Below are 13852 nucleotides of genomic sequence, written 5' to 3' on the forward strand. Positions count from 1 at the left end.
AACCACTGTCCCATGCTGCCCCCCAGCAGCAGGGGCTCAACGGGGGTGCTGGCTGGCCATTAAGATGCGCAGGGCAAGTCTGGGCGGGAGGCAGGTGCCTGGATGTGTCTGGGATGGTGGGGGCAGCCCAGAGTCGTCTTGTCCTGCCCACGCAGATTTACTGCTGAGTTAGCAAGTGGTACCCAAGGAGAGCAAAGCCAGATTTGCCCCAGGGTTTGGCCCAGCTTTGGGAGGGGACAGGCTTCATGAACAGACATTTCCACGTGGCAATCAGAGGCAGTGTAGAATATTAAAGCAAAATAAGAGGAGGCTGAGAAGGAGGAGGAAGTTTTAAGCAGGTGCCCAACCTGCCTGCCTCACCCTGACTTCGGCAGTCTCCACCCTCCCTGGGCTGCCGAGGTTAAGCCCAGGGAGGGCCGGCACACTGGCCTCTGCCCGTGGTTTCCAGTCCTCAGGCAAGTGCTGTGTGCCTACGGGTGCACCGTGCGTTCGGGGCATGCAGGCTGACAAACTCCACGGGTGCTTTGAGTGGCCATGAAACAGGACACAAATCAGAACCGTCCTCCAGTAGCCAGAAAATATATGTTCCAGACACTTCTCTGGGCTCGTTGGAGTTTCTGCAACACACACGGGCTTGCTTCCCATCAGTGTATGGCATCGTCTTATAAAAAGGCAAGCAGAAGGGAAGCGTTGGAATAAAAATCTGTGAGACCAGGTGTAAGTGATGTAGATGCTCTTTAGGGAATCCGTGGACCATTGGATCCCTTGGTTACTATAGTATGGTGGTTAAGAACTAGACAGCCTGGGTTTGAATCTCAGCTCTGCTACTTACTAACTGGGTGATCTTGGGCAAGATTTATAGCCTCTTTCTAACTCTGTTTTCTCACCTGCAAAATGGGGTCAATGCTTTCTACCTCATAAGTACTGTGAGGATTAATTGATTTAATATATGTAAACTGCTGAGAACAGCAACTGGGGTATAGTAGGTGCCCAGTAGGTGTCAGCTGTTATCATGACCCTAATTACCCACCTTCTAATTAGCCCGGGACCTTCAAGCTCTCGGGAGCTGCTGTGTGTCCCACCCCGCTTCAGCCACGCGCGCAGACTCTGAGCAGGTACAGCGCTGGTCTCTGGCGGCCCCTGCAGGGTACCCGGACCGCAGCTCACCGCGCCTGACGCTTACCGCCGCAGCGGCCCCTGGCGGCGGCCGCCGGCCCCAGCAGCGAGCAGTAAATCTCCTCCAGCCTCTCCAGGTGGCCCTCCCGGCTCGGGCTGGGCTCGCTGGCCATCTGCTCCACGGCTGCCACCACGGCGTGGAAATAGTGCTCCAGGGCGCGGGGGGAGCTGGTCTGCGGGGAGGAGCATCAGAGCTTGAGTTCCGGCTCTGCACCCACCCACCCCTGCTCCAACGCCAAGCCTGCAGGTGCACGGAGAGCCCAGCGGCACCTCCCCTCTGCCCGGGACTCCGGCAGGAGCTTCCCCATGAAGGCCTTCCCACGTCCAGGGCTCCGCTCCTGCCCTGCTATAGCTGCTGCCCGATGCCGCCTGCAGCGGGGGGTCCCCTCGGCCCCTCACACCGTGGTGCGGGGGGACAGCTGGTGCCCGGCAATGTCGGGAAACCCGGGGGGCTGGGATGGCCTCTGGCGCCCGCCCTCCTTGGGATGTCACTAAGTATCTGGATCACTCTTGTGCCATCACTCGGATGTAAACTCAGGATGGTAGCGGTTTCGTCTGTTTCATTTACAGCTGCATCCCCAACGCCTAGAACATCTGCTGGCTCATAGTAAGTGCTCGATAAATATTTGTTGAATATTTCCTAAACGTCTGTCACTCCTATACTGCCTTGACATACCACCTAGAAATCATTATTTTTCTTTAAATCATTGCACTTTTTGGGTTCAAAATTATTTCAAAAGCAAATTTTATATTGCTGCTCTAAGTAAAACGGCTAGTGTCACTTGTCATAAACAGAAAATAACTAAGATGAAAATAATGATCACAAAATTCTATTATTAAATTGTAGCCAGGTACTATGGCCTGCCAAGGCTTTAGAGCTGGAAGCTTGCTTTTTCTTTTAAAAAAGGCAGATTAGCAAGTGTTCAAGAGGTTAAGGGTAAAGCCCCAAGCTGAGCCTTTCTCCTTAACGCAAACAGGTTTTGAAGAGCTTCTCACTCTTTGAGTTTCACCATGCTCTCCAGCACCGAAGGCTCCTGTTTCCATGGGTACCTCTCTGACACCTTGAGAACTCCCCTGGATCACTGATCTCTGGCTGTCTCCCCTCACCCCCACTCACCACCAGCTAATCCCAGCTCATGACTGAGGATGCGGGGCCCAAACAAGTGACACGGGCGGGCACAGCAGGGCTTGCTCTGATCTCTTTTTTGTGCTAGGGGTCCACTGAGCAGGGTCTTAACTTCCTGGGCTGAGAGAGAGTGGGTCATTCTGACTAGCTAGGGCTCCCGTAAATATTTGCTGAATGACCAGCAATTAGAGGGACAAGGAATCAGAGTCGGAAGGGGCCACGGGGGCCATCTCGCCTTGTTGCTTCATTTTATAAATTGATTATAAGTGAATTAATTAAATAGTTATCAAGTACCCACTAGGTTCTAGGCACTGTTCTAAGCGCTGTAAACAAAACAGACAAAAATTCCTGTCTGCATGCAGCTTATATTATAGTGTATCTCTTTGTGTGTGTGTGTGGGGGGGAAATAATAAACAAGATAAGTGAAATTTATAGTATGATAAATAACAGTAAAGTGATGAAAAGAATATAAAGCAGGGAAGGAGGATGTGCAGTCTGGGGGAGGAGCTGAAGTTTTAGATAGTGAGACCAGAGGAGCCTCACTGAAAGGTGACTTTTGACTAAAAGTTTAAAGGAAGTGAAGGGTTGAGTCATGTGGGTACCTGCCACGGGGCAGCCCCACCTGGACACCATCTCTAGCATCCGGAACACAGAGCAGAGGGTCCGAGGGCCGGGTTTTCCCAGGCTGCCCTCCCAGTCTCGAGACCTTGTCAGGTCCTGTGGACACGTGGGGAGACCAATCTACGCCCCCCACCTCCTACCTGGGCCTCGGACCAGGCCCTCAGCAGACAGGGTGTGGGCTGGTGGCTAGAAAAGGCCTACCCACCAGACCATCGTTGGCTGGGCCACTTCTCCCAGGCCCCACCGGCCCTCAAGCCAGCAGGTATGACTGGGAACGGCACCCCTCAAGCAGAATTCCAGATAAGGAGGCTGGGGTCTCAGGGGGCGGGGAGCCCCAGGCCAGGCTGAGGTCTAGGAGCCCCAGCACCCAAAAGGGGAGGGGGGTGCCGGGGGACCACTGAGGACCCATTAACTCCAAGCTTCCGAGGGTTTCTAACTTCAGATCAGTGACGCATTCCCTGGGTCTCTCCTGGCTCTTCTTTGGTCCCTCCCCGCCGCCCCCCAATTCTCTTTTCACAAACATGGAGACTCAGCCGTGAGCTCCGGATAAAGCGAGGTAGCAGAGGGTGCATAAGATTTTGACTATGTTTAAAAAAATACAGCTTTCACTTTCAGCATTTCTTTCTTCTATAGCGAAGTAGTGCACGCATCAGACCCATTAATTTCAGCCCTGAACCCCACCCCATTCTTGACCCAGCACCTCCCAATCCTGCCCCATTCCTGATGCCCTCAAACCCAGCCCAGCCTCACTCTCAAGCCAACCCCTGAACTCCAGACACATCCAACTCGGGGACGGAGTGAGGCTGGGGATCCTCTAATGCCTGCATCACTGAGAAACAAAAATCAATGCGCTTAAGACGTTAGGGAACTGTTGACCAAAACCACCCACTTGGGCCAGGCACGATGATCACCGCTTGCCTCAGCTGTCTCACAACAGGAGGTCCCGAGAATTCAGGAGGGGCCAAAAGAGGGAGGAGATGACCAACCTCCCAGAATCCTTTGCACTGGAATCCACCTTGGCTGAGAGATACGCCACCAGGAAGGACCCTGAGTCAGACTATGGACCAAGCAAGATGATTGGCCAGAGACAACCCGGAAACTAACCCCATCACCACAAAACCCGAGACTGCGAGCCACGTGGCGGAGCAGTTCCCCTGGGTTCCCTCACCCTCCTGCTCTCCGCCCGGGAAACCTTTCGCAATAAAGTCTCTTGCTTTGTCAGCCCGTGTGTCTCCTCGGACAATTCATTTCCGAGTGGTAGACAAGAGCCCACTCTCAGGCCCTGGAAGCGGTCCCCCTTCCTGCAACACTTACATGTTTGGCATTGTTGTGTGAAAACGGCGCCTTGACCGTGGGCTGTTTGGTGAGCCAGAAACAACCTCCAGAGCCGCAGGTGGCCACACAGGGGCTGCCGGGTCAGCTGACAAACTCTGGTCAGGAAGGCGACTACCCTCCTCCCTTCCCGAGAGCCACGGCCAAGTGCAGGGAGAGGGGACAGGAGCCCACGTTAGGACAGACACATGAGACACGTTAGGGGCCATAGGTGCCTGTGCTAAACCCAGCCTGGGGCTTAAGTACGAGTCCGGCGGGGAGGGGCATTCCTCCATCACGCGTCTGTGTGCTGTGAGCCCCCAAAGGGGCTGTTATGGAAGGAGGGATGTCCCGGATGGCGGCATGGGGGAAGGGAGTCAAGAACCCTCAGTGGGTCCAAGCAGGTGGGCAACCACAAAGGAATGGTGGGGATGGTCCTTTTAGAGAAAAGGAATGACAGAAAACGACCAACATGGTTTAAGAAGGAACCCAGGGCTTCCCTGGTGGCGCAGTGGTTGAGAGTCCGCCTGCCGATGCAGGGGACAAAGGTTCGTGCCCCGGTCCGGGAAGATCCCACATGTCGCGGAGCGCCTGGGCCCGTGAGCCATGGCCGCTGAGCCTGCGCGTCTGGAGCCTGTGCTCCACAACGGGAGAGGCCACAACAGTGAGAGGCCCGCGTACCGCAAAAAAAAAAAAAAAAAAAAAAAAAGAAGGAACCCAGCCGCACATAAAAGACACCCATCAAAGGAAGGATCCAAGACCTAGGGCTCAGGGTGTGGAGAATTCCAGATGGAAACAAGAGAAGGAAGAGCAACGGCTCCAGTGCATTTTGATGAGCAAAGCAGGGCCTGAGACTCGGGCTGGAGAAAGGACAGACACCCACTTCCTGGGGCAGGACGGGCAGGGGATCGTGGACCCCTCAAGGGCGCGCCCCGTTCTGGAGCTGGCCCCTCCTAGGGCACCACAGCCCTGAGCGACCCTCCGACCCCCCTTCCCGAAGGGCAGGCGCCGTTCTGCCTACTGTGCAGACTCCGACTGGCATCCTCCCCCACCCAAGAAATCCAGCACCTGGGGCCACCGCGGCCAGAGAATCTGCAACCTTATGCAGTCTTGGCTGTGGACAGGGGTGAGGCTGAGTCAGAGAGAAAAGCTAGGAAATAGGTGGGCAAGTGTTGGAAACAAACTAAATGCCCACCACAGGAGCAGGGGACAGTTAAAGAAATAACAGCACATTCACGAGAGAGAATTCTCTGCACCAGCGGAAGCACATGTTTTCCAAGGAAACTATTTCCATATGGCATATTTCCAGTGGCAAGGAAAAATAGATATTACATTTATGCACACAGAGAGGCAGTATATAAACTGTATACAGAGTCTGATAGCTCAGTTGTTAAAAAGGAGTGGGGCTGCGGATGGGGCTGGAAGGCGATTGAACACAGGCTTGAAGTCAGATAGACCTGGGTTCAAATCCAGGCACAGCCCCTTCCTATCTGTGTCACCACAGGTAGGTTATCGGCTTCTCTGTGCCTTTGTTTTGGTAAGTGCATCCATTTCACAATGTTGTGGTGAGAGTTTTTTAAGGTGATACCTGTAAAGTGTTGAACACGGTGCCTGGAACACAGCAGACGTTCAATAAACAGTGGCTCTTGTGATGATCACTGTCGATATTATTCAGGAAACATACCAAATGTTAATTGCTAATGCGTGTGGGTAGAGGGGTGTGAGTGATTTTTATTTTCTTTCTTGGCTCTCCTGCATTGTTTTTCAAATTTTCCTTAGTGAATGTGTCTTTATCTTTGGTTTGGGGAAAGAGGTGATGTGGAAACAGGAGAAGGGAGAAGCCCAGGAGAGTGAGCGCTGGTATGGGGGGGCAGGGCAGTGACCTTACCTGAAGCTTCCTTTGCAGCACACCTGCCTCGCAGGCCTCCCCCAGCGCCGCCTGCAGGGCGTGGGAGACCACGTGGCGCATGCAGGCCTCTGGTGTCTGCTGCCCCTGGGCCGCCTCAATCTCCAGCAGCAGGGCACTGCACACGGAGGGAGACACCAGCTCAGGATCCACGAAGAGGAACACTCTGAGGGCAAAGGTGGGGGGACCGGGAGCTGATGACGAGGACCACGGGGAGAAGGGCCACCCTCAGAGCCTTGCAGCACCCGCCACCCCCAACCCCCAAGTTATTTACTTCCTCCAAAAACAGGAGCCTCAAATTCAAAATTCTATTGGGGGACAACACTAGGGAGTGGTGGGGATTGCGGCAAAGAAGAGCAGGCACGGCCCTTCCAGGGGGGCAGCTGGTCCCTCTGGGTCCCTCTCATGTCTAGGTAAGTTCCAGCTGAAATGCCCCTCCCTCCCTCAGCGTCGTGGCCCGTTGACCCCGTAGCCCTCTAGGAGGGACCCTAAATCCTTCCTGCTGAAACGAGCTCCGAACCCTAAGTGAGCCCCTTCTTCTCTCATCCCCCTCATCACAGCAGAAAACCATCCTCACCCACCCTCTCTTCCGTACTCAACTGTCATTTCAACCTCTCCAATGCCAAGTCCTCCGGATCCCTTCCCCTCCCTGCACCCTCCACGAACACAGAGCCCCAGGCGACCCCTTTCAGTACCAGGCGAGCAGAGGTACCTGCAGGGCAGGAGGCTACGCACTCCCTGCTTCACCCCCGACTCCATCAGCCTCTCTCCCCAGCACGAGCAGCGGACGTGTCCTCAGTCTCACACACACACAGATGAAAGACCCCAGATCTTATGGTGTGACTGTGGCCTGAATTACTGATATTCTAGAGGTGCCTCTGGCTGCTTGACGCAACACCATGGCCAAGGGCAGAATGGAGGTGGAACCATGGATCTGCAGAATGGCCCGGTGCTCGTGTCCACGTTCTGCATGTGAGCGGGCGAGCTCTGAATCCAGCCCAAGAAGAAAGTCCTAACTGCTTTCAGGGATCTCCAGGGAAGGACACGCCCTCTCCACCCTGAGGACGTCCCGCTGCTGGACAAACGCCATGGATGGGAGGGGATGCTCCCCACGCAGACTCCTCACTTGTCCTGCGGGCAGCACCCTCGCTGGGGCCACTCACCTCTCCCGGTAGGGGTACAGCTCACTCTTCAGGTTCTGCTCGGCAATGACCAGCCTCTGGTACAGCGTCCCTGCGGGGCAGACCACTTCAGCCAACCAGCGTCTGAGTCTCTGACCCCCATTTCCCTACTTTCCCAGAAGGTGCTGGGGCTTTTGAGCTCCCTGGAATCCTGGAGAGGAAGGCAAGACCTTGGGCAGAGCCGGACTGGCTCTTACCTGGGACGGCCGTCTCCGTTTTCAGCCTTATGGCGCAGTCCAGGGCGATGGTGCAGTAGGGGGCGGGCAGGGTCAGCAACCTCGTGCAGAAGGCGTAGGTTCTCCGGTGGAGCTCCTCTGTGATGCCCGTGGCCTGGGTGAGACGGAGGAATCAGAGTGCCCGGAGCCCTAGGTCTCGCAGGGTCCTGGGTGGTGCGGGGTGATGGGGGGCGGGGAGAGCAGCCAGACCTGGGCTCACACTCTCTCCCAATCTACACCTTCAGCCCCTTCTCCCAGCATCTTAAGACATCTCCCCTCCTACACCACGTTCAGGCCTCTCAAGATGGAAACTCATCCCCATCCTGTTCTGCCAGCACATCAACTCCCCTCGCAGCCCTTCTGCTCTGTCGGGGTCGCAAATCTACCGCCACTACCTCCCCAATTTCATCTCTTCGTGTATCAGGGCGAGGGCAGGGCTATGGGGAGAAGCCAGTTAGGGGCAGGTGCTCCTCGAGCTCCTCTAGGCTCGCTCGCCAGGCAGAGACCGGTCGTCTCCTGAGCGTCCAGCCCCGTCACCCGTGGGTCACCCCGACCCCCTTCACCCTCAGTCCCCGCTCACCTTAGTGAGCACGTACATTAGCGTGTGCAGCAAGGGAATGATGACATGCCGGGCGTCCTCACTTTCTGCCTGGAAAACAGGAGATCACAGGACATGGATGGGGCGCACAGGTGCGGGGGGTCGCAGGGGTCTCGCCACATCCTAGCAGGAGATGTGGTGGAAGGCAGTGTCCCAGCAGGCCGAGGGGAGTGGAAAAGGGCCACAGCCTGCCCTGGTAGAAAAGCGGGGGTGGGGGGCACAGGTGCGGGAGCCCAGGTGTGAGGGCGTGTGGGAGGGGTGCAGGGAACTCCCTGAGGGAGGGGCGGCACTGACTCAGGGCAGGAGCTGGTAGCAAAGCGACAGGTGAGGCGCCAGCTTGGAGGCTCCCCTGAGTGCAGCGTTTCCCAAACGTAGAGCACTGGGTGGTGTGGAGGGTAATTACGAGGATAATTTTGAACATTTTTACTAGTTAGGCATTTACGTTTCCAGGTACTTTCCATTTCTGTCCAGTGATACGGGTTTTCCATTTACGGTCGTGTTGTAGAGATCCTTTTTGAAAGACGTTAACTCAGGTCAAAGAGTGGGAGTCAATGTAAAGATAAAATTGCTTATAGCAAAGTACTGGAAAGGGAGAAATACGGTAGAAATCAAACGACCAGAGTGTGTGAGACGCGGGGTGGATGGGCCCGAGTCCCCGGCGGGAACGGCCCCTCTTCCTCTCGTCCCTGTCTGCCCCCTGCCCGAAGCCCGAGGACTCACCTTCTCCAGTTCTCTGAGCAGTATGCGGACCAGTGCCGGACTCTTACCAGGATCCCGCTCGACCTTCTTGTGCAGGGACCATCTCCACATGCCTGGGTCAGGAGAAAGGGGTGTCCAGCCCAGCCAGGGGGGAGGGGGGTGGCCTCTGAAAGGAGACCCCTCTGAGCAGGACTCTGAGCCCTGGAGTCCCAGGTCTGACCCCCGCCCCCACTGCCAGGTGCTGGGCTCCGCGCCCGTGGGGGTGGGTTTCTCTGATCTGCAGGCCCCATGAGCGGTGAATTCCCAGGGCAGAAAGGAGGGAGGCGGGACGCTAGCGGGGACAGGTGTGCGCACGTGGCTTCTGGAGCAGCGATGTTTACAGCTCAGCACCCCGAGCCACGTTCCTGGGAGTCATGCGGGCCTGGAGTGCCAGGGGACTTTTATTTGCAAGGCAAGTTGGAGAAGGTGGTTAAGAAAGAGGGCGGCAGACCCCCGATGGGCTGTGCCACAGTCCCTGGAGGGTGAGCCGGGGGCAGAGAAGACCTTCTGGGTCCTTTGGGCTCCAAGGATTTCCAGGAGGACGGGGGCTTGGCGGGAAGCCCCTCATTCTGGGAGCTCCAGGCTGGGGCGCTTTCTTCCCGAGAACACGTGGGCGGAGTTGGCTGCGCGGGGGCGGGGGAAGCAGAGAGAGCGGACGATGCCTGCCGGCTCTTACCTTGGTTGCTCGGCAGGGCGGGGGCCGGGGCACTGAGCTCTCGGAGCACAGCGTGCACGCTCCGCTGGAGGTCCGGATCCACATCTGGGCGGCAGGGTGGGGAAGCTTTGAGGCCAGGAGCCCCTGGCCTTACCCTCGCTCCCACCTCCACTCTCCCTGAGAATGTCCTTAGCGTCTTCTCTGAGCCTTAAGAGGTGCCCGGAAGTAATCAACTTAGAGCTGGCAGCCTGCGTCCCGGCCAGGACTGCAATACAGCCTTTCAACCGGCATTTCTCTGTTCTTTGTAAAATCCACATTCCCCAGAGGGCGGTACGTACATTGCCAGTGACATGCGAGACAATTTTAGACGGTACACAGGTGATTCTAAAATTTGAGTAATTATGCACTTATTTTAATGTATAGAAAAAAAAATATAACTAGTTCCTCAACTCGTATGAAGCTAAAATTTAAAGTCAATTTAAAGAAACGTATCAGATAGATACCAGGAGGTGACAAGAACTCTCTCCCTGACCAAACTTCACTCGGGGTCCTCGGAGTCCTGTTCTCCACTAGGCCCTCAGCGTAGCCCCTGTCCTGTCTTTGGTCTCCAAGCCCAGTTTTAGCAAGGAGCCTGCTGTCGGTCGATAGAAGTCCCTCTCCCTGATATCTGACCAAGCTCTCTATTCCCCACCTTTGATGTGTAAGTTCTTGACCTGTGTCCGGCAAGAATCCTGTTAGGTCACTTTAGGAAGAATCTCCCACCCCTGAGGTCCCCTCTTAGGAATTTTCCATCTACGGACCCCTCCCTCTGTTGGTTGGCTGTAAATCCCCAGCTGTCTTTGCCTTATTCAGAGCAGAGGCCCATCTCTCTCCTCTATTGCAATAATCTTGAATAAAGTCTTCTTTAGGGTTTAACAAGTGTCAAAATAATTATTTTCTTTAACAGAAGAGCATTGACACTGCAGAGCTGTGGAGGTGCGTACACGAATCAGTAACTGACACTTGGAAAGCACGGTAGCCGTGAGAATGCACCTCACTGATCTCCCGCTACAACGAGTGTAAGAGCTTTGTGCTGTTGGGCTGTGAAATCCATCACCTCCTGCCGCGGCCACACTTCCCAGCCAATAGGGACAGCAGCAGGAACTCTAAAGCCAGCTCGGGAAGCTTTGTAGGCGGCTGACTCTGCGGCTCAGGGATTCCCCAACCCAAGTCCGTCAGTCTAGCACATTTCCACCCAATCCTTCCTCCCTTCCTCCTTCTCTCAGAGTTGGATTTTCATCACAGTCTGGGCGCTCGCTCTCCCAGCTCTCACCAGCTCCCTCCGTCTCCATTTTCTGTCCCACAGGCGTTTCCCCACATGAAACCTTGCATGTCTAATCTTGTCTCGCTATCTGCTTCTTAGAGGATCTGGACCAACACAGGAAGTACGGGAGACACTCCCTGTACCATCAATTCCCCTTTATGATCAGCTCCAACCAAGAGGCTGTTTTTACAGGCGAGGGTGCAGTCTCTTGTCAGACAGTACAAACCACACGCCTCAGAGGTTCCCCTTTTGCCTTGGCGGTCAGGAAACTTACAGCCAAACTGGGGCCCCGTCTCAAAAATCAGCTCATCTCAAGTGACAGAGACCTCTCTCCTTTGCTCCTTTTCAGATGTGCTTGCTTCATGATCTACTAAACATACATCTTAATTGCCTCAGATTCCTTTGGAAATAGGTAGGGTAGAGAGGACAAATCTAAAAAACCAGCAGGTTGCAGCCCAGGAGTTAGAATTGGTTTAGGTCAAGGCACCCCATGCCCTGGTGCTCATGGACTGGCCCTTCCATGGCTCTGGCGTGGGCCCTTGTACGTCTGCTGGGGCCACCCAGCATCTCTGAAACCCTCACTTTCCTCCTGCCTCTCACTTGTTCCCCTGCCCAGACCAGGTCCAGGTCTGAAGCTGAGTCTCCTTCAGGCTCGGAGCGGGCAGGGAGTGGGCAGGTGTTACAGCACACGTTTGCCCACCCGGCCACTCTGTTGGGCAGTGCAGCATCTCCCAAAACTAGCAAGGAAATGATTTAGCCTAGCAAGAAGTCTTGTCACAAGCCATCCTTCCATCGACCGAGCTCCACCTGGCATGAAGATAAATGAGTTAACGCAGGGTGGGTTATTAAAAAATAATGCTATGTCCTGTTTCTTCTTTCCTTCTTTCTTCCTTCTCCCCTCCCTTCTTCTGCCCACCTTCCCGCCATGGACTACACAAAAGACTTAAAACTGTGATAACTGTGATTTCCTCCCTGCCCCCTCATTAGAAGGGCAGCCAAACCTTTGTCTTCTGAGCCCTAGGTTCTCCTGCTTTGCAGAGGGAGCTAAGTTTTTATGTTTCAGAGAAAAATGGAGAAGTTAGACTCTGCCAGTAGCCCCGGGAGACAACCCCAAATAAACTTTGTTTTCAAAAGTCTGGGCAGCTGGAACAAACTCTCAGGCTTTGGTCCACATCTGGCTTGCAGACGTGTCTTGTTTGGGCTTGTGGAGCGTCTTGGAAAAAATTTAAAAAATGAACTAGACACCAACATTCACAAATGAGGAGATTTTGCATCAAAGTTCGGATTTCTGGCATCTCCTGAAAGTCTGTCGACACTGGGCGTGCGTTCTTCTTACATGTGACAGTGATGGGGCTGGGGAGCAGCTGCCCCTTGAGACAGGGCACAGCTCCCCTAGGGCTTCAGAGTGGTCGCTCTCCTTGTTTCCCTCACTTACATCCTCTCCCCAGCCCCTTGACTTTGAGACCCCTGGCTGTCTGATTGAGACAATCAACCTGGATTGTCTCCAACGGATGGGGGTGAAGGCTGCTGCTTTTAGTTAAAGAGGGGAGTGGCGATTCAAGGGCGGAAGCTTGGATTCCCAAGACTGTGAGGGTACGAGGGTTATGGGGACCCAGGAAGGAGGAAGACCAGAGTTGGCTGGGACATAGCTGAACGGTGGTGGCAAAGATCTCAGATGAGGGCAGCTAAGCGCTAAACTCTGTGTGCTTGAGTGCCACTGCTGTGGTCTCCTGGGCCACCTTTGCCAGAGCACAAGAATGTCCCCAGAGGAGCCCCCTGTCTCCTTATGGACCATGCAAGCTGTTCTGGGGGCTGTAGCCATAGTGGACTGAAGACCACTGACACTTCCCATCATGCAGACTTTGTAACCCCTGGTCTTCTCACAGGATCCCAAGGAGAGGAGGGGGGTACCGCAAGTGAATGACATTGGAATTTGTACGGACCTTGGAAAACAAGAGCTTGAAGCTGGATTTGATTTGATTAAGCCAAAGAAATAATATTTCTCGTGCCTCAAGTATCTCAGGGTCGTTTATACATGATATGCAATGTCTAACGGAATTCTTGGTCCAGAACACGCACTAAATAAATAACATTCATTATCTACCCCTCCATCCAGGAATGTGATATAACTATCAGGTATCCAGATTACTATTAATACTAACATTTAAATAGCACTTGAGGGCTTCCCCGGTGGCACAGTGGTTGAGAATCCGCCTGCCAACGCAGGGGACACAGGTTCGAGCCCTGGTCCGGGAAGATCCCACATGCCGCAAAGCAGCTAAGCCGGTGCGCCACAACTACTGAAGCCCACGTGCCTAGAGCCCGTGCTGCGCAACAAGAGAAGCCACCACAATGAGAAGCCCACGCACTGCAACGAAGAGTAGTAGCCCCTGCTTGCCACAACTAGAGAAAGCCCACGCGCAGCAACAAAGACCCAACGCAGTCAAAAATAAATAAATACATTAAAAATAATAATAAAATAAATAGCACTTGAATGGTACACGTGTAGAGAGTCTTAGGTAGGCATAGCAAGACAATGGTATGTGTTCATCAAACCAAGTTCATTTTTGTCGCAGGTAGATGAGAAGACTACATTTCCCAGACTCCCTCGCTGTTTCACAGGAGCCATGTGACTGAGTTCTGGCCAATGGCACGTGGTGGAGGTGGTATGTGCCACCTTCAGGCGTGGCCATAAAACCCTCCACCCTATCCTCCATGAGCTTGGAATATATATGTGGAAGATGATGGTGCCCTGAGAGGAAGGAAGCCTCTGTCCCTGAAAGACTGTAGCCCAGATTGGGTGGTGACATGAGTAAGAAATAAGCATTTCTTGTGTTGATCTACCGACACTGGGGTCATCTGTTACGGCAGCCACTGTTCTCTGACTCAGGGACACACAAACTGTGTGTGTTGTCTCACTGGATTCTGAGCAGAGCCCTGTGAGTTTGGCAGAACAATTACTGTTCCCTGTTGTGTGGAATCTAGATTGAAAGTCACCCCATCTCGCCTCTCCAACCACAGA

The 13852-nt window shown here is 54.3% G+C and overlaps 1 protein-coding gene across 8 annotated transcripts in view; it reads right to left on the reverse strand.

Annotated features, from left to right (window-relative positions):
• PIK3R6 (phosphoinositide-3-kinase regulatory subunit 6) overlaps positions 1–13852 on the reverse strand; it is a 46254-nt gene that overhangs the window by 15953 nt on the left and 16449 nt on the right. For 4 of the 8 annotated variants that reach the window (XM_060290614.1, XM_060290610.1, XM_030861432.2 and 1 more), the window contains exons 3-9: positions 9549–9632; positions 8855–8946; positions 8117–8185; positions 7519–7651; positions 7304–7373; positions 6123–6306; positions 1184–1349 (exon numbers count right to left, since the gene is read on the reverse strand). In XM_060290614.1, coding sequence (XP_060146597.1) covers positions 1184–1349; positions 6123–6306; positions 7304–7373; positions 7519–7651; positions 8117–8185; positions 8855–8946; positions 9549–9632 — 798 coding nt within the window. Of the gene's footprint in view, positions 1–1183; positions 1350–6122; positions 6307–7303; positions 7374–7518; positions 7652–8116; positions 8186–8576; positions 8947–9548; positions 13044–13852 lie in introns of those variants that run through there. The other 4 variants (XM_060290613.1, XM_060290611.1, XM_060290612.1 and 1 more) reach the window with 4 other exon arrangements.

Source organism: Globicephala melas, chromosome 20 (genome assembly GCF_963455315.2).
Source record: "Globicephala melas chromosome 20, mGloMel1.2, whole genome shotgun sequence".
Taxonomy (NCBI): Eukaryota; Metazoa; Chordata; class Mammalia; order Artiodactyla; family Delphinidae; genus Globicephala; species Globicephala melas.